This window comes from Podarcis liolepis (genome assembly GCF_965112155.1).
Source record: "Podarcis liolepis genome assembly, chromosome: 1".
Lineage (NCBI taxonomy): Eukaryota > Metazoa > Chordata > Lepidosauria > Squamata > Lacertidae > Podarcis > Podarcis liolepis.
Window position 1 is genome coordinate 136,068,303 of NC_139554.1, and position 24,685 is coordinate 136,092,987.

At 44.0% G+C, this 24,685-nt stretch overlaps 2 protein-coding genes across 2 annotated transcripts in view; one reads left to right on the top strand and one right to left on the bottom strand.

Annotated features, from left to right (window-relative positions):
- Positions 1 to 21,394, top strand: part of MREG (melanoregulin) — a 39,080-nt gene extending 17,686 nt beyond the window's left edge. The window contains exons 3-5 of the mRNA XM_083475206.1: positions 17,530 to 17,620; positions 18,488 to 18,651; positions 19,892 to 21,394. Coding sequence (XP_083331332.1) covers positions 17,530 to 17,620; positions 18,488 to 18,651; positions 19,892 to 20,026 — 390 coding nt within the window. The 3' untranslated portion in view covers positions 20,027 to 21,394. The remainder of the gene's footprint in view (positions 1 to 17,529; positions 17,621 to 18,487; positions 18,652 to 19,891) is intronic.
- Positions 4,412 to 14,604, bottom strand: LOC310693467 (UDP-glucuronosyltransferase 1A1-like). The gene is made up of 5 exons (XM_083475643.1): positions 13,501 to 14,604; positions 12,289 to 12,420; positions 9,826 to 9,913; positions 6,920 to 7,139; positions 4,412 to 5,067 (listed from the first exon to the last, which is right to left on the bottom strand). The coding sequence occupies exons 1-5, from the start codon at positions 14,407 to 14,409 to the stop codon at positions 4,770 to 4,772; spliced, it is 1,647 nt and encodes a 548-aa protein (XP_083331769.1). The 5' UTR covers positions 14,410 to 14,604; the 3' UTR covers positions 4,412 to 4,769.
- Positions 21,395 to 24,685: the final 3,291 nt, after the last annotated feature.

The following is a 24,685-nucleotide window of genomic DNA, read 5'->3' on the forward strand; positions in this document are numbered from 1 at the left end:
CTCTGGGCAAGGAAGTCCGTGGTCTGTCAGGCCCTAGGACTTGAAATATTCTTATCTCTCTTCTGGACCCAGTAGTCCGGGAAATTAGACTCCTTTTATTCCTAGTGGCATTTTTGTCCCCAGCAAAGACAATTTGGGACTGTAAGACACTGTCCAAGACTTTTTGTCTTTCAGTCTGCCTGCCTCACTCCATCAGCATTAAACAGTGGAGACTTACTAGAAGTCTTACTTGCTTCTGTCCTCTTGACATTTTGCTAATGCTGCTGTGCTTTGTCAGTATCCCAAAAAAGGTTTTGAACGACATTTTGGAAACTTGTTCTTCCATAAGAATGGTTTGCATATGTACTTAACAAAGGGATAATTTTGTATATCACTTAATTTCTCAAAAGTAGGAGCATGCTGAAACTTGATATCTAGTATGGGCCAGTATTTTTGCTTCCAGTGGAGACCCCACTTAGTAGTTTCTTTTGTGATATTTTGGTGCCCCCTAGTGGGGAAATTACGCAGATCAATGCTATTTGAAGTTAAAAGGAGTAATTGCATAAGTGCCTGAGAAGGAAACTAATTATATGTGGGACTGCTGTTTGCCAACACAAAGTTCTTGTTTCTGTGCCAGGCAACGCTACCTTTCTATGTTCTGTCGCCATCTTCTTTCCTCAAATGATTTAGCTCCAATTACAGCTTCTATGTTTCAGTTTCCTTTAGGGTTGCCATACTTCTGGGAATTCCCTGACGTCTCCTCTTTTTTGGGCCCTACATGCCTGTCGGGGGGGGGGGGATTTTACATTTGAAAGCAAATGTCCTGGATTTTGGTTTTTTTTTTAATGTGGGTGGGTGGCTCTGGTTGGTTCAGGCTCTGGCTCTGGCATGGGCAGCTTGGGCTCGGCAGTGGGGCTATTGGGTCGACTGCCCTAAAAAAGCTTGCCGCTTCCACTTCCTGGCTATAATTATTCATGCAGCTTTCATTGTAAATTGATAATAATGCTACCTCTGGATCTTCAGTCAGCTTTAACCCAGTGATTTCTGTTCTTTCCTTAAACACCCTTTGCCCCCAAAATTGTACATATTTACACCCCCACCACATGTGAACATAATTCCCTGTTTCCTGGCATCCCCTCCAACATAACACCGAATATTCCTTGTCTATTTGATTTAATCTGACTGGTGTCAGGCCATCTCCAAATTAATTTATAATAATTTTCTTTTATCGACTGGACCTAATGGTCAGGGGTCCCTTTACCTTTTTATTCTTATAGACAACGTTTTCAACGTACGTTTCTCCCATATTTCCCCCCCCCCCACAGCTTTGACTATCTATTTGCCCTGATGTCTCCTTTTCCCTCACCTCTTTTAATTGATCTTCTTGATCTTCCATTTCTAGTAATATTTAATAAATTTCACTGGTTTCCCCTTTTATAACTGTATTTTCTTTTTTATCTCCCCTTTTATAATAATTTCCCCCCAAATTTTGTATATTCTTTGCTGTTCTTGTTTTCCCTTAACCACTTCTTTGCCCATTGCTCCAGTTGTATACAGTTATACCATGTTATTTTACTTCCTATTAGAGCATCTCTTATTTGTTCTTTGTTTCTCATTTTCCCTACCCAATCATTTATTTTAAGTATTTTCTTCTCTTTCACTTCTTTTTCAATTTCCTTTTTAAAATCTACTGGGAAGTCTTCTATCATCACCACCAGGGTTAGTGGGGAATTTGCTGGTATCAATTTTCCTTTATATTTCACCCATATCTCAATAATTTTAATAAGGGATTTTCAATATTCTGCCACTATTTTCTATTTGGTTTGATAAAAATATATATTCACTAACTTCTCCTTCATTCCCTGTGTACCACTCTCTAACCATTCTAACTCTCCTTGTTCTGTTGTCCCGTGTATGACATATCATAACTGATTTGCTATATTATATGACTTTATGTTAAGGAGCCCCAGTCTACCTAATACTAATTCCCCTCATCACTGCTTTCATTGTATCCCATATTATTGCTTGAGTACTGTCAGGGAACTGCCATCGGAGCCAGAGGGAGAGGGAGGGCTCCAGAGGGATTCCTGAGAGCGTCCCGGGAGGGAGAGAAGCAGCACATCTTCTGGGGAAGGAAATCAGCGTAGCACCAGTGGAAAAGGGGGGCAGATGAGGGAAGCGGCGAGGTGGCTCCATGACTCCTTGCCGGGGACCAGCGGGGAGAGCAGGGGTCCTCCGCTGCCCACACCCTCCCTGCGCAGAAGGCTTTCGCGCAGGGAGACTAGGCGGAGACTAGGCGTCAAAGAACTTCTTTGCTGGAAGAAGTTCAAGAAACGCCCACTGACGGATTCTGCCAGCGATTGAGACAGCCACGGGCGAGTGGCTGTCCAGACAGAAAGGGTTCACTCAGGCAACCCAGCCAGGTGTGGCGCCGATTTACGCACAAGCAACCCCTAGAACCATTACAAGTACTTTGCCTCTTCTTATTGATCTCCCATACATCTAATAATTCTTTCTCTATCTTATTTACTGTTTGACTATTATTGAAGATCCTCGTGTCTTAACCTCCATCTTCTGGCTTCCTTGTAATCTTTCTTTATTTTTAATACCATATTAACCAATGTGTGGTCGGTTACATTTATTATTCCAATTTCCGTATTTGTTATTTCAGAACACTAAGATTTTTGAAACAAAGATATAATCGATCCTTGAGTAGGTCTTATGCACTGGTGAGAAGAACGAAAATTTATTCTCTCCTCCCCTCATCACTCTCCAAACATCTTTCATATCTTTCCTTATCATAATTTTAGCTAATCCTGTAATGTTATTACATCTTTCCTCTGGGGTGGGATTTGACTTATCCAGTCATTTATCTAATACCATATTGAAATCTCTTGCCATAATCATATAACCCTTTTGAATACCCCCTATTTCCTTAAACACTTTATCAAAAAATTCCCTCTGATTTTCATTGCGAGCATAAATATTAATTATAGTGTATTCTTCTCCCGCCATTGTTTCCTGAATTATAATGTTCCCTCAGGATCTTTCTTCATCTTTAATATACTAAATCCGCATCTCTTTGAAATACTGTTGCTATCCCTCTTGATTCTGAAGTACCATATGCTTTTTTATAATTATTTATACCTCTCAGTCTGAGTTCATTAACCGCCTCTTTCATTTGATGCGTTTCCTGTAAAAATATTATAACTTCTTTATCTTTATTCAGTAATGTTTCTATCCTCCTTTTCATAATCGACCCCAGCCCTCTCATGTTTAAGGTTGAAATCCTTATTTCATTATCAATGAGTTAAATGTACTTCTTAATTTCTGGTCTCATGTCTTATGATACTTATATAACCCATTACCCACCCCATTCAATCCCCTCCCCTCCCCCACCTGTCCCATACCCAGACCTTCCATTTTGTCCTCCCCCCTATTTTCTTAAGTTATTTCACCTCTCCCGTTGTCCTAATTGTTGGGGGGGGGGGAGGCTCCTCTGATCACGGAGCCACAGCAGAACTTCTCCCATTATATTTGTTATGTCTTCACTCTGATATAATTTCGTTCAGCCTTTACTTTCAGTCCTCAATAGTCATTTTTTGTCTTCTGGCACCCCCAGTTCCATGAAAACAGGGTGCTGGATTAAACGGACCACTGGCCTTCTGTTTCTGTGTACAGGAGGTTTCTGAAAAGGGCCCCTTATAGACAGCCAAACTGGCAGTATTAGTAAGGTGCTCACAAGGAGGTTCCCTGTCTTCTTAATATTACAGGAGATGCTGTCACAACAACATTTCTGAAGTAGGAGGGGAAAGAGGAGTTTGTTCTAATGTTCTAATTAACACTTACAGCCAACAAACGCGGCTGCGCTGCCATTCCAAAGGGAGAGGGTCATCTGTGAAGGCATTTATGTTTTGAGAGTGCTTGGACTTGGATTGACTTTAGACACCAGTAGCCCACTCAACTAACACGGGAACGGCTCATGTATACCATTAATAGCCAACCTTCTCAGGTCCACCAGCAAAGCACGTTCCACCTTAAATATATTGCATATGCCTGTCCTCCTTCTCCTTATATTTATTGGCATTATAAGGCCACACCTTGTTCTTCTCTTTCCAGGATGAGGGGGCAGGGGGTTCCTATGGAAGGCGGCATTCCCATAAGCAGCTTTTATCAACCCTGTGCAATGCGCTCCACTTGTCAGAGTCCACTCTCTCACTCCATTGTTAAAGGTAGCCCAGCTTCCTTTCTCTGCTATCTGAACATTTCCATTGTGTTTTCCATCTCTCTCTTCCTGTTAAAATAAACCTCCCTCAGAAACGCTGGTGGCACCACTGACCCCATGTGTGGGCCTCGACCCATCAGTTCAAGATAAGTTATGCAAGCAATTGATTCCCCAACAGATCAATTGACTACAGAACTGTGGGATCTGTATGGAAGTTCACAGGTCCCTTGGCTATCAGATTGCTTGTTCATTGACTAAAATAGTTTGAATTCATATATAGGCATGGAAGTGACCTTGCAAATCATCATGTATGTGTTTTTAAGAGCTCCTGCAAATTGGGAATGAGACTGAGGAAGGATGCTTTAAGACAGGGGTAGGCAACACAGTGCCCGCCAGATATTTTGTACCACAGCTCCTGTCATCTCTGATCATGCTAGCTAGGTCTGATGGGAGTTGTAATCCAAAACCTCTGGAGGGCATCGTGTTGGCTACCTCTGCCTTCTGAACCCCAAGAGCAGGACCCAGTTTCTTCTGTTCCTCTTCATCTTACATGCTCCACCCCATTTCAGTGTGACTTTGATTTGCTTTTCTTGCTCATCCTTCCACTTTTACAGCAACACTTTCTGCAGCAAAACAGGCAGCACTTCAGTGAGATAAATAGGGCAAGGAGTACAACAGCCAGGAGGAAGGCAATGACATCAAGAGAGTGATACTGGATCCAGTTGAGGTCATGTGCTGCCGGCCTCAAGTGGGGCGCCCCCTTGTGCTTCATCACAAACTCCACCCAATGCACCGCAAGGTCAAGAGGTTCAATGGGCCTGTCCAGGTGGAGAGCTGAGAGACGCTGGATGTTCTCTTTATACCTAAAAGAAAAGAACCTCTTTAGGAAGTAAATATTACAGGGAAATAAAACACACAGCATAGAAGCAGATTTCCAAAGCATTTGAAATCCAAGTGGAGTTGATACTGTTCTGAGAGACTGGGGACATGGGATGCAAACCCCTCCCCTGTTCCTGTGTGTGATGCACACACTTCGGGATACTCTCTATACAGCTTATACAGGGTGACTGAGGCCAGAGTTCCGGTGCTTTTAGTAGCTGAACCCTAATTTTTCTCTGGTGGATCTTTCACATAGCTGATCTGTCTCCCACGTGACAGCTGCTGCTAATCACAGGTCCTTGGAGATAAAAATGGAGAATGATGCAGTGTCCAGGAACTTCTGTGGGGAAACTGATGATACTGGTGACCACCAGCAGGTGGCAGTTGGAGGAGGGATGATCTCAGTCAGTGTCTCTTAAACACAGAATGTGGCCGGCTGAGGGAAGCAGGAGCTGGTAGGTAGTCAAGAACGGGGCCACTTCCCAATGTGGAGGGAGGTGCCCCCTGCCTTCACTGCTGCTTCCTGACAGTTCCTCCAAGGCCGTCCTTTTCCATTCCAGCTGCTCATTGTAGGGAAAGTTTTCTTTTACGGAACGTTGCCATTACTTAACTTTGCTTTGATAATGCTTTGATTAGCTTCTGAAAATGCCACGGTCTGACACAAGACATTTTTAAAACCACTACTGCAGAGGACCCAGAGTCCCGATAAAGAATCAAAGCAGTTAAAACAGAGGGGTTGTTAAGAAGAGACTTTCTTCTTCACCTGTCACCAGCAGCCGTGTAGCAACCCCCGCTGATTTCAATGACAAGTATTGGCTCTGCCCCCTTGCAGGGCCCGAATCACCAAGCAACCACCGTGCTGCCCTCAAGCTCCCATCCCACCAGGAAGTCCACCCCCAGCAGCCCCCCTGCCACCCAACAGACCCCCATGGCACCCTACAACCCTCCCCCACGCCCAGTGCAGAACACTCCCCCCGCCCCGTATATTTCCATGGTATACTTCCTTGCATATTCTGATTTTAAATGTACCATATTTTTAGCTCCATAAGACACACCTGACCATAAGACGCACCTAGTTTTTAGAGGAAAACAAGAAAAAAAAATTCTGAACGAAATAGTGGATGTATGATTTTTGTGGTTCATGCTGTGGCCACAGACATGATATGTGATTTGATGGTGAATTTGGGGTGACCCACTGCAAGAATCCTGAGGATCCATGTGGATCTGTGCTTTGTAGCCATGTTTTTGTGCCATTGCGGCCCCACGAAACAGTGGATGCGTGATTTTGGGGTGCAGGCTGTAACCATGGACACCTTATGTGATCTGATAGTGAATTTGGGGTGACCCACTGCAAGAATCCTGAGGATCCATGTGGATCTGTGCTTTGTAGCCATGTTTTTGTGCCATTGCGGCCCCACGAAACAGTGGATGCGTGATTTTGGGGTGCAGGCTGTAACCATGGACACCCTATGTGATCTGATAGTGAATTTGGGGTGACACAATGCAAAAATCCTGAGGATCCATGTGCTTTTACCTCCCCCTTCCCAGGCAGCCTCCTTTATCTCTAGAGCCCTGATCTCCCTCCTGATTGGTTGCCGATCAGCTACTCAGCGGCTTTGTTTCAACACCTCCTTCCCTCTTTCTAAAAATAAAAGCACATCTGCTTTTTGCCGCTGGACAATTTGGCTCCAGGGACCACGCACTCGCTCCATAAGATGCACAGACATTTGCACAGACATAGTTACTTTTTAGGAGGAAAAAAGTACGTCTTATGGAGTGAGAAATACGGTACTTTGGACCAACCCTAAAATGAGTTTTGTACCACTCATTACTCACTTTTTATCATAAATAACAGCCTTCAGTGCATCAGATAAATCCTTGGAAGTCATGTCCACTACATTCAGAGTCACTCCTGCTCCTCGAGATTCCATCCGCTTTGCATTGTCCATCTGATCTCCAAAAAGCGGCATCAGCACCATTGGTACTGCATTGCAGATTCCCTCATAGACCCCATGGGAGCCAGCATGAGTGATAAAGGCTCTGGCCTTTGGATGAGCTGTTGAGGAAAGAGCAGGAGGTGGAGAAATACCAACAGGCTTATCATTCTGCTAATGACAACGTATCTAGGCCAAGTTTTAAAACTGCATTTTTATGGAAGCAGCCAATTGAAGTTCAAATTAAACAGCCATATGATTAAGCTGATCTCCTTGGACTGTTATGTACAGTCTAGCAAAATGTCTTTCAGAAGGATGGTACAGAACTGTGGGAGGAGAGAAGTGGCCCCCTTCTAGGCCATCTAGGCCAGGGGTGGGGACCCTCTGTCAGCCAAAGGGTCACATTCCTTCATGGACAGCCTTCTAGGACTCCAGACCAGTGGTGGGTCCTGCCACTCTCCATCCAGGCAAGGAAGAGGTGCTATCACAGTTCAAGGGCAAGGCAGGTCCAGTTCAAGGTCCAGGCAGGTAGGGTGCAGAGTAGGGCCAGTGAAGGATGTGGCCTGGGGGCATGGCCAGTGTTGAGTCCTGAAGGCCAGATAAAGAGACTTGGGTTCTCCATCCCTGATCCCTCAATTCAATATAAAGGGTGAAGACCCTTTGGCCTGAGAGCCAGATTTGACCCACCAGATTTGGCCTGTGAGGCTGTTTTCTTCAAACCACACCCACCTGCCCCATATTTGACACCACATGTAATATTAGATGTGGGACACTGAACATCAAGTCCTGGGTTGTACCAGGAGTCCTGCAGGGAGTCCTGTCCTCTTGGGACCAAGCGTGCACCTGTAGAAAGCAGGATATCAGCTGCCTCCAGTATCCTGTCTAGTTGGGTGCTAAATTCCATTAAAGCCAATGGTACTTTGGTCAGTCATTGTTTTCCACAGAACTGAATGCAATTTTCACTCCAGCAAGTGGTTATGGGTAAGGATGAGCAAATCAGTCAGTTTTGGTTTCTCCCAGTTTCTCATCTTACCAGTCTTATGTTCAGTTCTCCATACCTCTATGCCAGTTTGCAATTATTATTATTATTATTATTAGTAGTAGTAGTAGTAGTAGTTACCATGAAAACTCGCCAATGTTTTAGTGTGAATTTTTCCTAATATAATGGATTCCTGTAGGTTATTTTTACTACTTTCAGCATTTTTATGCATGCTTCACCATAATATATAAATTTTGTACGTTACCTGCATTGCGGAATACAGAGCTGTGTGAATTTTGAAGAACGGCTGTGATTCAGCTCACAGATTGTTTTGGATAGTGCGAATGAAGTAAGCTTGCCTTTAAATGCGAACTGAATCAAATTTCCCCCTCACCCCTATTTCAAATCAAATTTCCCCCTCACCCCTATTTAAAGGTGTTTTTACTTTTTTCTTGGTTGTACCACTGTGAACAGGGACGCGGGTGGTGCTGTGGATAAAACCTCAGCGCCTAGGACTTGCCGATCACATGGTCGGCGGTTCGAATCCCCGCAGCAGGATGCGCTCCCGTCGTTCAGTCCCAGCGCCTGCCAACCTAGCAGTTCGAAAGCACCTCCGGGTGCAAGTAGATAAATAGGGACCGCTTACCAGCGAGAAGGTAAACGGCGTTCCATGTGCTGCGCTGGCTCGCCAGATGCAGCTTGTCACGCTGGCCACGTGACCCGGAAGTGTCTGCAGACAGCGCTAGCTCCCGGCCTATAGAATGAGATGAGCGCACAACCCTAGAGTCTGGCAAGACTGGCCTGTATGGGCAGGGGTACCTTTACCTTTACCACCGTGAACAGTGGTTTTTATTTATGTATTTTTATTTTGTTCCGTTTTATTTTGGTTTGGGGTTGGATATTGTGTGGGGTGGGGATTGGTTTTGTTTTGGTATAATTGTTTTTGGTTTGTTTTGTTTTTCTATTTTGTAAATGGAGGCTAGTATGAGGCTTGGGATTGCTACCGTGGAGGGGCGAGGGAGGTATGGTGGTGGGGGCAGATGTCATAGGCGAAGGGGATCGAGATCCGGATATGCTCGTACCCCTTCCAATCTGCGCCCCATCCCAAGGGACGAGGGTAGGGTGAGCAAGGATTACTCACCTCCGTCACTGGTGTTGTGCAATGCCAGGTCTATAGGCAACAAAACCGCCACCCTGCGAGATTTCTTTATCTCTCAGGGGGTCGACCTGGCCTGTGTGACGGAGACCTGGGTGCGCGAAGGGGCAACAGTTACCTTACGAGAGATGGCGCCCCCGGGTTTCTCTGTCCTCCACCAGTCGCGGACTGTGGGCCAGGGGGGAGGGGTGGCATTAATCTGGGAAGATTGTTATTTCAGGGCATGTGGCCATAGCTCAAAAACTTGACCTGATTGAGCAAAACCAATGTGATTTTTGGATTCAGCGCATCAGATTCGTCCTAAATCAACTGAAAAAACGCAGACAACAAATTTGTTGTTGACCAGTGTTATTATTATTCATGGCTCACATTTTGGCATCTGTGCCCACTGTCCTTTCAACCATTTCCTTAGTTTTTTTATGCACACTATGAGCATAAAGCACCCGGCAGGGTTTTCTTTTCCTAGCCCAGCTTTTGCAGCCACAGGGCTTTGCTATGAGTGTACATGACCAAGAGCAATGTGGGAGCATGTCCATCCAACATCACATTACTTTACACTTTGCTAAACAGTATTTAGATACACTCTCTCATGGTATTGCTAAGAGGCTAATGGCATTGAAGCAGCACTAAGGGCTGGTTATAGACAACAACAAAATTCCTGCCCCAGACATACCAAGCAGATCATTTTGTGGTAGCCACTTCACAAGCTTTGTGTTCTTTGCAAGATTTGGGGGTGTTTCTCCTGTATATCTCCATAGCACCTTCACGAGGAAGGAAACACATAGATTAGGAAATGTATCTTTTCACTTCACTTACAAAAACTTCAAATTGCACTTGAACAAGCACTCTCTCATATCTCTTACGTAGGGTGCAATGCCTCTTCGAAGAGCCCCATTAGTTGGAAAGGTGGGATATCGGTTAACAACAAATAAATAAGGTACTGCCTGTATATAAAAGAATGAAAGTGCACTTTTATATAAATTTATCAGCTTACCCAAGGTGCTGGAGGGGATGTTCAGAAATTGGGTCATACATCCACCTATGCTGGGGTTGTGTTAGAGTGCAAGAATTTTCAGCAACAGCATTCAGAGAAATGGATAAGATCTTAAGCCGCCACATTATCCTAACATCTCAATTAGCCCTTTTATTTTTACGCTTATATTTGAGGGTAATCAAAATTTGCACCATTTGCACAAAGTGCTGATAGTACAGCTGCTTATTGCCGCTAGAATGACCATTACAGTTTTGGGGGAAAATAGATGGGGCCAATCTTACTGTGTGATATTGCCCTGCTAGAAAAACTAACTAATAAGCTGAGAGTCCTTAGGGGCCAAAGAAAGAAGGAAGATTTTGTATTTGTTTAGTTTGACTTCATTTCAGTTGTAAGCAAAGAGAAACATGGCCTCAGCCTAGAAATGAATATGGCTCAGTGACTCATGGCATTTGAATACTTTAATCACTTTCCCTTGATATAATAGGGTCTACGTTTTGTAACTTTCTCTTGTTTAACCATTATGTCTGTGCTATAAAGAGCTCCAGTCACTACCTCCCACACATTCACTTACCTGTAGTTTATTTATTTTGGTTTTATTTTATGTCCGTTTTTGTCTAACAGTGATCTATGATTTTATAAAGAATTTATATATTTTCATCAGATCCTGTTTGGTAACACTGTATTTTGTAGAATTTTGTAAACCATTTCTTTCCTTTTCTTTTGAAAAGGAAATTCTTAACAATAAATTCTTAACAATAAATTATTTTTTTAAAAATAAATAATAATCCAGGCACTGACAGAGCCTATTTTTATATTACCACGGCAACATGGTTTCTTCCACAGCACCGCGATGCCCTCCCGTTGTTCTGAACTACAGCTCCCATCTTCCCTGACCACTGGCCAGGCTGGCTGGGGCAGATGGGAGCTGTAGTCAAAGGCATCTGGAAGGCACCAGGTTTAGGAAGTCTGAGAAAGGGCAACATGATGGAGGCCGCTAAAGCAGCGATTTCTTACTTCCAAGAAGGATGAGGCAAGTTTGGGAAATCCATTTATTATTGACTCCTTTCACTTCTCAGCAGTGAAGGAGCTGTATTCTCAGAGGAATGAGGAAAGAAGTCTCATGTCATGGTAGCAAAAAAATGCAGAGGAGGCAAAATTTTACCAGTTTCTGGACTGGTAATTGATTAGCAAACATGGCTATACTACAATCTATCATTACTAAAACTTTTTTCCAACAGATGTTTCTAGCCTCTGGATTTGAGGTGGTGTGCATGGATAATCTTTTAGCCCACCCTCCCCAACTTAAATGGGACGCGGGTGCCACTGTGGTCTAAACCACAGAACCTAGGGCTTGCCGATCAGAAGGCCAACGGTCCAAATCCCCGCGACAGGGTGAGCTCCCGTTGCTCTGTCCCTGCTCCTGCCAAGCTAGCAGTTCGAAAGCACGTCAAAATGCAAGTAGATAAATAGGTACTGCTCTGGCGGGAAGGTAAATGGCTTTTCTGTGCGCTGCTCTAGCTCGCCAGAAGCGGCTTAGTCATGCTGGCCACATGACCCGGAAGCTGTCTGTGGACAAACACCGGCTCTCTTGGCCTATAGAGTGAGATGAGCGCGCAACCCCAGAGTCTGTGACTGGACCTAATGGTCAGGGGTACCTTTACCTTTTATCCCAACTTAAAGTCCATATGATCTGAAATTTAGTTGCAGAATGTTGGTTATGAAGATCAGCAGGATTTTCTGCATTGTTCCACTTGCGGTTGCTGTACAATTAGGGGACCCCGCCGAGGGCTCAGCTCTGGCAGCCTTATCTGGAATGCAGCCAAACGTGACAACTGTCAGGGAACTATTCACATCTTGTTCCCCTGTTGTCTTCTTGCAGCAATATCAGCTGTAGCTTTTGAGGAGGGTCTGAGCCAGCAGCTGGCATCTAAATTACCATGGCAATATTTCTAAAGAGCTGTATGTGAACAGCTTCCCGGTTCATGCTGTGTCAAGCTGCAAGATTGCTTGTTGGAGCGAGGCAAAGGGTTGTGTGTCAACTTCAGCTTCGGAGCCACTTTTCAAGCAGACAGCAACACATGCAAAATGAACAAAAATATTTAACATCCTACGTGAATAGAGGTTACCATTTTTCCTTCTTACCGTCTGAGGTATTGTTCCCAACGCTTCAGCAATTTCCATAGCTTTTTTCATTGGAATTTCAGAAACCATTGAACCCAAGGAAAACACCACAATGCCATGTTTGCCAGAACTGTTTACCATGGCTTCAAATTCCTAGGCAAAACAAACAAAGAAACTTTTGGTCAGAATTCTGCGTCACGTGGGAATATTTTCATCTCTCCCCAAAAGCTAAATGAAAAAGTAACCTTTGCAGGGCAAGTGTGTGTGTGTGTGTGTGTGTGTGTGTGTGTGTGAGAGAGAGAGAGAGAGAGAGAGAGAGAACATTAGACCATTTCTAGGACCAGATCCGTCTGGGGTGGGGCAGCGTGGGGTCCAGAACAAATCCTTCTGTGTAGGTCCTCCTGTTGCCCCCATCTCTCCTCTGCCCCTCCCCAGCAGGGACTCTTCCTCTCCCCCCACTTACTTTTGCTGTTGTTGTTTTGCCACTACTGTAATAGTGGCAGCCTCTCCTCTTCCTCCTCCTCCTCCTCCTCTCTCCTCTGCCCTGGCTTACATTTTTCTTTTGCCCCTGAGAAGAATTGTCCTAGACCAGCCTAATGGTCCACCTGCCCTCACATTCAGTCTTAGACATTGGTCAGGCTATTGAATTTCAGGAATCTCTGTAACAACATATCATATGCGTTCATTCATTTAGGATATTTCTAAATTGCTCTTCATCCCAGAAGTTATCACAGAAAAGGTTACAACAGAAAACACAAATGCAATAAGTACAGCAACCAATAAAAATAATAAATAATAATCATATACAATAAAGTTTTCCACATCAGCAAAGCAAGTTAGCAGGCTGACATAAATATGATATAATAAGGCGGTTCGCTAAGCTCAGCTAAGGTATTAGGCATTAGGATTTATAAGCCCAGGGCCTCTGTGCATATTATTTTAAATCATCTGCTTGGTAATTGCATTGTGCCTCTTGATTCCAATATTAAGTTTCCCTTCCAAGTACTAACCAGGCCTGACCCTGCTTAGCTTCCGAGACCAGACAAGATTGGGCGTGTTCAGGGTAGTATGGCCGCAGACGTTCTGATATTATGTCAAAAGGGAGATGGCACCATGCTATTAATTTTTCCAGTCTACTGAAATATCTCAATCCTAATCCCTTTCTCATCCTCCATTTTCAAACTGAAGTTTTGAACCGTCTCAGTAAGGGGGAGTGGAGAGGTGGATTCCGACCTGAGTTAGTGGATTTTCCTTTGCACAGTTTATACCCCCAATGAAGACCATGTTGGGCATGATAGTCCTGGGATATTCAAAAACAAAGTCATAGCGCAGAAGCCAAATTGATGCTTGACTATAAAGGTCTGCTACTGTCACATCTTGGTGCAGGAATTCCTTGTTCAGTGTTCCATAGGGTGAATAAAGAAAATGGCATATCATGAATTCCAGCGAGCCGATTAAAAAATTCTTCACTCTCTGTTTAAAGTTCATGTGATCTGTATTGCCTGAGAAAAATTTTGGGACATAAGAATGTGGGTTTGGACACTGTGTTGCCGCAAAGTCTAAACCACATGGAATTCCCCGCAAGTAGTAAATAGAAGGAAGGGATAAATACTCAGCCAAGATCTGCCCACATGGAAACACTGGATCCATAACTACAATGTTGAATTTGGTTTCTTTAAGGTAAGAAATCAGCTCTTTGTTGTATAAAAGCTGCTTGCAATTATTATACAGAAGCATTGTGATATTTCTTATTCTTGAAAATGTCCCAGTCATTCTTTCCAGGAAAGGCTGACGTGCAAAAATCCTGTGACCAAGCTTTTGGAATTCTGCCTTCAAGTATTCCTTTGAGTAGGGCACGGTAAATGTTTTCAATGTATAATGTACAGATGACTTTATCCATAAGTTCGTCTCAGGAGCAACGACAACTACTTGGTGTCCTCTCTGCTGAAGATGTTCCATAACTGGATGGATACTGAGCCAGTGACTGCCATCATGGGGTATTACCAACACCTTTCCTCCATCCGTAAGGCTCCAGAAAAAGAGAGTAAGCAAAACACAAATGCCTTGACGCATAGAAATCTTCTTGCTGGTTGCATTGTGGCATAATTCCAACCCAAAATGAAATGAATGTAAAAAAACCATTGCGAACAGCACAGGAAACAAAGCCTCTTGTGAGCCTTTAGCCCTATCTTCTTCTGCAAATATTTATTTTCTGTGACACATTTATTAAGGCAGTGTGGAATGTCTAAATCTTGGTCAAAGGTCGGTTTTGCAAACCAACCTGGATTGGGTGATAAGGAGTCTGCAGGCTAACCTGCTTGCATAAGTGTCTCTACTACCACTTCTGTACTCGGCCAGTGACTTCAATCCTGTGGCATCACCAACAGCTTCCCACTTCCAGCACAACGCCACAAACAGAACCAAAAGGCAAGGCCAGCAGCAGCTGGATGAGACCTTGAATTCCTCCTTCCTATCATGGAATCAAGGAGCCCTGAACTCGCTATACGCTTTGTGAGCCTAATGTATGAAAGCAGATGTTGCAGAATAAAACACTGGAGCAGCCCACAGGATCACAGATTCTAAGCATCAAGTAAATGTTTAATTTGTTGCCTCTGCTGTACCTCTTGTCAGGACAAATAGCCCACATATCCAATTATAAGAGCAATGTCAACTGAGTTGATGTTTTAAACGGCTCAGGACGACAGTACCTCAAGGACTGTCTATCTCAGTATGAACCGACTCAGATCCTGCAACCACCCTCTGAGGTCCTTCTTCGTGTGCCGCCTCCACGAGAGACCAGGAGGGTGGCAACATGAGAACGGGCCTTTTCTGTAGTGGTTCCCTGTTTGTGGAATGTCATCTGGTGCCTTCATTATACATTTTTAGGTGCCAGGCAAAAACATTCTTTATCAACGAGGACTTTGGCTAATTAACAGTCTACGTCCTTTTGTGGAATCAGGGTTATTGGTTTGTTTGGGTTTTGTTCTTGTTTTCTTATGTTATGTATTTTTATGCTGTGAACCCCCATGAAGTCTTCAGAAGAAGGGTGGTATACACATTGAATAAATAAAATAAACCCCTCAAAACCCTTTAGCCAGCAAATAAAATTATTATTATTTTTTTTTTAAATCAAATACTCAAACTAAAAAAATACTAAGAATAAGCAGTACAATGCAGGGATCACTTGGGAAATACTCAAGGACTGCTCCACACAGGAGTTTACTGTCAATTTGCTGTTAGTCATATGTGTTAGTAGAGCTTTTTTGTATTTGACATCTGTTATAAGAAAATCCCTATATCCAAATATATCATTTCATTGTTTACGTTCTATCTGTTTTATAACAGTTTCTATGTTAGTTATTTCCAAAGTGTGTCTCTACTTGAGACTGTAATATGAAGCTTTGTTTCTGTATCAATATGATATACTGTATGTATCTTCCTGATCTTACACAGTGACAAGGGATGCGGGTGGCGCTGTGGTCTAAACCACTGAGCCTCTTGGGCTTGCCAATCAGAAGCTCGGCGGTTCGAATCCTTGCGATGGGGTGAGCTCCCGTTGCTCTGTCCCAGCTTCTGCCAACATAGCAGGTCAGAAGCACACCAGTGCAAGTAGGTAAATAGGTACCACTGTGGTGAGAAGGTAAACGGTGTTTCTGTGTGCTCTGGTTTCCGTCACGGTGTTCCGTTGCACCAGAGGCAGTTTAGTCCTGCTGGCCACATGAAAAGCTGCCTGTGGACAAACACTGGTTCCCTTGGCCTGAAAGTGAGATGAGCGCCGCAACCCCATAGTTGCCTTTGACTGGACTTAACCATTCGGGGTCCTTTACCTTTTTACACGGTGACAGTACAGGCTCCTAAACAGAACCACAGCACCACCTACAGGGTCTACAAAGACAACGCTCCAATGTCAGACACATTGTCGCAAGCAGAGAAAAATGCCCAATTTCCTGGTAACCATTATTCCGCAAATCAATAGTTGGAACATGTCCAGACAAATAAAGGGCTTCTCCCCATGTCCGTTTACTGTGCCTTTGCTCTTAGTTATGTGAGCAAGGTTTTTCAATGTGTGCACATCATCCTTAACAAAATGGCAGCCCCAAATTCCTACACATTTAATCCAGATTTTCCCAATCCATGGATAATCCACCGAGGAAAAATGGCCCAGTACAAAAATGTAGTCACTGCTGACAGGGAAGCTTCTTTGATGGAATCTACACACATATAAAAACCGTTCTGAAAATGCTTTTTGAAAAGTGTTTTTTAAAAATACGTTGAATTTTCCATAAGGCTCACTATTGCCATCTAGTGTCACATTGCATATTACACTTAAAACACACTTAACATTTTATTTGCAGCTGTAAAGCTGAGTCTTTGGTGCACTTTATTTTTGGGGGAAGGTAGTTTGTCATGTACCCCTCTGGGTAGGAGGGGCTTTTATTTTCATACCCCTTACCTGTATATGCGGCTCAGCTGAATACAACTAGCCATTTCATTTCCAGTGACCAAAATGCTGCTGCACACTGAAGGCACAACAAGAACACACCTGAAGGCTATAACTACTGTAACAATATTCAACAACAACTCCACCCCCACCCCCCTTTGCAGCCACCACAAATCAAGAGCTCTGTGACTTTGCTGCTGCCACTCTCTGTCCCACCCCCATTCCGCTGAGCTGGGAGGGCACTTCTTTCCCAAACACACAACACACACTGCAAAATAAAAAAATTCCTTCCAGTAGCACCTCAGAGACCAACTAAGTTTGTTATTCGCATTCTGAACCAGGTAACTACAATATCACTAATTTCAAAAGTTATAGCAACCAGTTAGTAGACATGTTTGTTGAAAAAAGTTGGATTTTCAGATTGTCAATTTGATGTAATTGTTTAAGCTGGTCCTCTCTGTGATTTTTTAAAAAATTGCTTTGATTTAAACCAGTCCCCTCTGCATTCAGGTCGGCAGTTCAAGTTTGTGAATAGCTATGTGAGAAGGAAGCAATCCTCCCCATCAAAAATATCCACCTATAAGCAATTGTCCTGAAGCAGAATATTTGGTTGATGAGTTCAAACTCCCTGACCCCTCCCCACCCAGTGAGCATAATTAGAGTGCAGTATGGAGAAAAACTGGCCTCGGGACATGTAGTGCTCCTGAATAAAATTGTGTTTAAAAGGCAAATGTACCTGTGAATGTGAAGACCCCTGGAGATCAGAGAGAGCTGAATTAAGGCATTCAGGAGTAAAGTTGGCTGATCTTCTTCCTTTGCAGGAATGGCAAAAGCTGAACTATGACATCTATACCCTGCGCCAAATGCGAAGGGAAGTGAGAAACCGGTGGAAATGCATTTTGGAAGATCTGGGTAAGCCAGTTAAGCTCAGGCGATTTTCTTATAGTTAACATACAAACAGTATGTATATGTGAGGAAGTGCTCTATAGGACACACTTTTTCCCCTTCAAAAATGAAGGGAAAATGTGTGTGCGTCCTATGGAGCGAAGACACCATAGCCCCGTGACCCTTTCCCAGCTGGAGAGGTGACACACGGCTATGGCAGGAGCCTCTATAGCCGTGCGTCACCTCTCCAGCCGGGAGAGCGCGCGTGGGGCAAAAGAAGCCCCCTGTGACCCTCTCCCAGCTGGAGAGGTGACGCACGGCTATGGCAGGAGCCTCTCCGCTGTGCCTTTCCGCTGCTCCCTGACCTGCTCTTTGGGGCTGGTGGTGGGCTTCCCCCCGCCAGCCCCAAAGAGCAGGTCGAAAGGAACCTGAAGCCTGGAGAGCGAGAGGGGTCAGTGCACACCGACCCCTCTCGCTCTCCAGGCTTCCAAGGTAGCCGCCTGAACGCACCTTAAACGGCACCTTGTTTTAGAGCGGGAAAACAAGAGGGGGGAAATTCTCCCCCTCTCTGCGCAGCGCCTCCTGCCGCTTCGCTGAAGGGGCGCTGGGCAGAGAGGGGGAGAATTTTTTTTTCTTGTTCTCCCCCCTCTAAAACAAGGTGCGCCCTATTGTCCGGTGTGTCCTATGGTGCAAAAAATACGGTATATGCACTCAATTTTGTGTAATAGTGAGATATTAAAAAAACCAAAAACCCCATTACTTATACTGTGCCCCATTTCATTTTACCACTGGGTTTCCCATGTGTCTGCAAGATGAAGGCTACCTTTTGATCCTTTGCAAAGATATTTGCAGTAACCTGCATTTGCTTACATGGGACTTAAAATCCTGCCCTAGGTTTTCTGAAGGAAGCAGACACCCTGTTATCAGTGACCAAACGAAGCATTGTCAGTGACTCCCAGAACATGAGCAAAGCCCGAGAGATCCTCTTGAGGCTGTCTGAGGAGACAGCTATTTTCCCAACAAGCTGGGAGCTTTCAGAGAGATACCTCTTTGTGGTGGTAAGTCTTGACTTCTCTCTCTCCTGTGATTACTTTTTCATACGCTTTCATGGAACTGCTCAGTGTGATTTGGAACGTATATTGGATGATGACCTAGTAGTGCCTGCCTAGCTGCATACAGTCCTGTTCAGGATTGGTCCCGTGACTAGGAATGATCTATTCAGCACAAGATTCTACATCACTGCAAGCTTGCATTAATATAGAAATATAGCAACTTTTGTGCCAAGAGCCACAGATGGCATATTGACAGTTGTCTCTGGCACTGAATCAAGAGTTAGTTTCATCTGGTTGCTTTATAGACAATTCCTTCCAAAGAAATCTGCCCCAGAGTGTGAGCCGAGAAGGCAGTTGCTAGTACCCCAGACATGCAGACAGACCGTTTTACATCTGGCTCACGAAGCTGTCTTTCCAGGACACTTGGGGCTTAAGCATACATTGGGAATTTTACTGGCCTGATGTGTGTTGAGATGTTATATATCAGGTCTTGTGATGTATACCAATGAGTGGGACCTGACGGAGATCATAAGCGTTTCCCGTTGCAGCCCAGAGAGATTAATGGGGAACCATTCACTAAAACTGGAATAGATATTATTGGCCCAATGCCACAAGCCACAAAATTGGCAAGAAGTATAACTAAACTGTTATTGATTATTCTACTTGTTTTTGTGAAATGATTCCATTATCACAAATTAGTTCCCCTTTTGTGGCAAGAGCTTTATTAAGTGTTTTTTTGTCGCTGGGGCTTATCACAAACTGTCGCCAGTGACTTAGGTGGAGCTTTCATGTCCCGGTTAATGCAGCCTATTTTTGAAATTACTAAAATTGAACATAGGACAAGCCCGGCTTATTGTCATTGGATCAATGGGTTAGTTGAAAGGCTGAATAAATCTATAGGGCGCATGTTGCTAAAATAGCTCATGGAAAAGAATGGGACCAACACCTTATGTTCTTGATGTGCGTGTATCCTGATTCAGTGCTCCTCAAACTAGTATATGGGAAGTCTCTGTGCAATCCATTAAGCTTGTTAAAACAACAATGGGAGGGAGTGTTGTAAACAAGTCCTTTGTCTGTTTAAGATTATATGCAGAAGCTACGAACAACCTTGAGTGATGTTTGGAAAACTTCCCAAGAGAGTCTTAAAGTTGCCCAGCAGGGGCAAAAACGTCACTATGATAGAAATTCTACCTGGAGATAAAGGGTTGAGTTTGCATGGAGTTCAGCTGCTTTTTCTCTCATGCAGGATCGTCTCATTGCCCTTGATGCTGCTGATGAATTCTTTCGAATTGCCAGTGCGACCTATCCAAAGAGTGAAAGATGCACAGTGAAAGAGGAAGTCAATCTGATTGCAGTCCAGTTCAGTTCTTCTCTGTCATAACACTGATCACCTTTGGATGGACTTTTGATTTTGAAGGGATTGGCCAGAGTAATGTGACTTCTTCCTTCAGGAAACTAGTATATCTCAGAAGTGCAGGATAAATCCAGGATGATGTACCTGTTGTACAGCGTGATGCAATAGAGACTCACCTTGACTCAGGAGAAAGTCTGTGATTGGAGTCTGCTATAAGCTTTGGTGCTAGATTAGATGCCGGCGGTAGTCTTACAGCTGCAGCGAATATAAAAAGTGCAGTGACAGAAACCTCCTGTACTGCTTTAGATGTAATGTTTTTCTCTTTGACAGCTTGGTACAATTGGTACAGTTATTTCCCATAACTGACCATTTTCCTGTGTTCCTGTTTAAGTAGGATTTTAACAGGGTGGAAAGTTAACTCCTTTTAAAACTGCCATTTCATCAAGTTCCTTCTCTCTTGAGAATACACCATGTATCGTGCCAGCAAAACTCCTCATATCCATCTATGCAATTAGAGATTCTCTGTCTGGTAGATGTGGGTGACGTATTCATCAACAATGGCAGAATGTTGTGAGAACCATCAAAAACCACACTGCAAATTACTTCCTAGCAGCAAAAGAGTCTTACTCTGTCTTAATTAGCATTTTTAGACGTGAAGAAATCAAATCCTGCTATTCTGAGCTGGTTTTGCCTCAAGATTCAAAAATCTACAATGGCTGTTACTGAGCTTTCCTCATCATAGCACGAATCCATTGTTCCACTGTGAAAGATTATTGTGTAAGCATCTTTTTAAAGATGTTGTATTGAAAACATCTGCAAGCCTTCCTTTTGTCCTAGATCCTTATGCAGTAGCTATTGATTCCAGTTGCCTCCTTTGTTCCGGCTGATATTTTTATCACATACTGAACTTGGACATTACGGTGTCCTGCGGTTTTGCTTGAAATGGAACATTTACGGTAGTAATTGAGGGGCACTTTTTTTTTGCACTTGCATCTATTTTTCACCAACCTGTTGGAACAAATGTGTTTATTGAAATCTATATTGTGTTACAAAAGCTAATGATACAAAATGTTTTAATATAGCCCAAATAGTATCTTGCTGTTTTGGTCTGGTAATGAGCAATGGTTTTAAACTACGGATGTGGTGATGGTTCATTGTCACTACTACTTTTTTAAAGCAAAAAGCTGGTGCTCTCACCAGATGGTATTTGGTTTTTGTGGTTGCAGCATACCTAACAAAATGGCAAGAGGTATTTTAAGTGTTTGTACCAGTGATGTTAAAACAGTTATATGAAATGTGTGCTTTGTCACTTCCGGGGGGGGGGGGGGATGTATTGAGTCTATACTTTCATACCTTAATTTAATAAATAAAAAGTCCCTATGTGATTCTTCCCTATTTTGAAGTATGTTTTGTCTTTGTAAAGCAGATTAATGAATGCTAGACATATTGAGGTTCCAACCATTTTTCTAAGGCAATTTAGAAATTGTAGAAATCAAAAAACTATCTGGTCCTTGCAGATTAAAGGTAAAGGTAAAGGTACCCCTGCCCGTACGGGCCAGTCTTGCCAGACTCTAGGGTTGTGCGCCCATCTCACTTAAGAGACCGGGGGCCAGTGCTGTCCAGAGACACTTCCGGGTCACGTGGCCAGCGTGACAAGCTGCATCTGGCGAGCCAGCGCATCACACGGAACGCCGTTTACCTTCCCGCTGGTAAGCGGTCCCTATTTATCTACTTGCACCCGGGGGTGCTTTCGAACTGCTAGGTTGGCAGGCGCTGGGACCGAACGACGGGAGCGCACCCCGCTGCGGGGATTTGAACCGCCGACCATGCAATCGGCAAGTCCTAGGCGCTGAGGTTTTACCCACAGCGCCACCCGCGTCCCTTCGCCACCCACGTCCCTTTGCTTTATGAAATTTACAATGTAGTTCTATGCATACTTACTTGAGAACAAAGTCCCATTGTGATTTATTGGTTACTCTCTAGAAAGTATGTTTAGGATTGCAGCCTAAGCATCATGCAGAAGTAGAGCTGCGCTGCATGTTGTTCAGTTTCAGTATTTGGGTGAGAAATTACACACTTTCTCTCCACCCCCCCCCCCCCACTGTTCATGGCTCCCTTGCCTCAAAATATTTTGTTGGAAGTTGCTACCTGATAGGAAGATACCAAGGATGCTGCCCAGGTAATCCTGATTCATTGTGGAGTGCCATTTATTTTCTGTTCCTGTGCTATATTTAAGGAAATTTTGTAAGCTACTGATATCCTCTTGGGTTTATATAGCAAGATATACATATTCTACCTAATACAAAAAGTCTTGTGGCCTGTCTCAGTAACATTTTTATTGCAGCAAGTGTTCTAATATCAAACATGTGTTCAACAGGTTACCACAGAGGTGGTGAACTTGTTTCTCTCCAAATGTCGCTGGACTCCAGCTCCCATCATCCCTGGCTATCAGCCGGCTGACTGAAGTTGTTGAACTCCAACTCACAACGGCATCTGGGAGAAGCACAAATTCCCCATCCCTAGGTTGCAGTGATTAGGGCTGCAACCAAAGGTTTCCCTTTGCTGACCGAAGGAACTTATTCTGCCAGGAAGACTTACTCTATCCACAGAAGGGGACCTTTTGAATTTGAATGCAAGTCTTCCAATGAGTAGCTGTTGTTGTGCACCTAATGTTGTGCACCTAATATCAACATTTATGCTCCAGTTGCCATCTCATTCTTTTCTGAATCATATCTAACAATAACGCTGGTAGGTTCTGGGCTGTGGGATCTGATAATGGCAGCTAGCAGATTGAGGTTGAATTCTGACAAGACAGAAGTACTGTTTTGGGGTGACAGGGGGCAGAGAGGTGTTGGGGAATCCCTGGTCCTGAATGGGGTAACTGTGCCCCTGAAGTCTTGGGTAGGGTTGCCATACATGAGGAATTTTCTGAACATATGCAGAATACTGCAGTCAGAAGCAGTGTCTGGGCAGAAATGGGCAAATCCAGACGTATGACAACCCATCTTGGCAGTGTTGGATTTGCCGATTTTCCTTTTAAAAAAGCTCAAAAACGGCAATTTTTTTTTGCTCAACAACTTTGGGCAAAACTAAAAACTCAACAACTTTTGGGGCAACCCTAGCCTTGGGGTCATTTTGGACTCACAGTTGTCCGTGGAGGTGAAGGTTAATTCTACTAGCTCCACCTGTTATGCCGGCTGAGACCCTCCCTGCCCGCAGACCGTCTCGCCAGAGTTGTCCATGCTCTGGTTATCTCCTGCTTGGACTACTGCAATGTGCTGTACGTGGGGTGTGATCACTTTGGTGTGATGGTTGCAGATTCAATCCCTGGCATTTCCAGTTAGAGCTGGGAGGGTCCTGGTCTGAAATCCTGCACAGTTGCTGCCAGTCCGTGTAGACAATACTGAGATAGATGGAGCAATGGCATGTCTCAGCATCAGGCAGCCTCCTGTGTTCTCCTCTCAAATGTACTCTCACAGGCTGCCGCGGCTCCACTATTGGAAACAGGGCTTAGAAAATCAGAAAAAGTTATTTGCCACTATAGCCAAAGAAGTGGGGCAAAATTTAGGGGTAGCAGATTTTGGACAGATTTATTCAAAATATGCCCGCCTTGAGGCTCAACCTTGCTGTTTCCTTAGATTATTGTTGTAGCAACAGCAGGCAAGTAGCAGCAAGAAGGAGCTGGGCGTTTGCATTGGGGCCGGTTCAAGATGATGCCACCATATTGTAGTCTAGTAAGCTTCTTGGATGCCCATTATCCCCCACTGCCAAGAGGAGATGGCTAGTCAAGGAGGGCAGGGCCTAGTCAGGGCCACTGATTGGTAGTCCTGTTCCTGCTGTAGTTCTCTGGCATTGTCAACAAGGTTCTCCTCGGCATCTTTCCCCCTCTGAATTCCACAGGGTGGCAACATAGACTTTAGAATGCCAGAATGTGGAGGTTGCTGTTAGCTGTGAATTCTTTCACCTCCATTCACTCACCTTTGCCGTGTGTTCTTTAAACCTGCTCTCTGTATTCAGGAAGTATGCAGCAGAGAGAGAAAGAGGCACTTTACATTTGAAGGTGCTGGTAACTGAATTCCCACCTTAATTCTCAACTAGGTTTTTTTATATATATAAGGCAAACACCACAATTCTATGATTCTATGGAATGTGAAGTTAGGGAGAGAATTGGTGGGGAAGTAATATAGTCAAATAAATAGTCCCTGCAAATGTGTTCTCCCTCCCTGCTGCTAGTTTTGCCCCCATATGAACCTGCCTGGAGCCTAAGATCATCACCCTTGAGAGTGGCAACAAGACTCCACACTCTGTTGTGGGGTGAGCCAACCTTGTCATCTGTTTGATGCCAGGCAAAGGCATTTTTTGTTCCCTCAGCATTTGGGGATAGCGCCCATGATATTGTATTGTTTAGCCTGTTTTAAATAGGTTCAGACGATTTTATTATTGCAATTTTTACTTGGTTGTAAGTCACTTGTGGCTCAGACTTATCCCCTGAGACTTTGCTGGTCCTGAGCTCCTTCACTTGTCAAAGGAGCAACCTCTCTCTGGCGATTCCTTCTCATGTTTGCTTTCTGCAAATAGAGCTGGGGGATATATTGATAGAGTTTGTGGGCCCCCCCACCCCAAACCTGGCAAGCAGAGACCCAGATTTGCTTTCTTTTCTTTTCTTTTTTGCTGACATGAGAATTA

What these genes read in the sequence shown, in the direction of transcription:
- LOC310693467 (XM_083475643.1), bottom strand. Translation starts at nt 14,409, where the DNA reads ATGGTTTTTTTACATTCATTTCATTTTGGGTTGGAATTATGCCACAAT. An exon ending in AGGAAAATCCACTAACTCAG is followed by an intron (nt 12,421 to 13,500) that starts GTCGGAATCCAC and finishes TGTTTTGCCTAG; the next exon opens with GAATTTGAAGCCATGGTAAA. An exon ending in ACCACAAAATGATCTGCTTG is followed by an intron (nt 7,140 to 9,825) that starts GTATGTCTGGGG and finishes TTTCCTCAACAG; the next exon opens with CTCATCCAAAGGCCAGAGCC.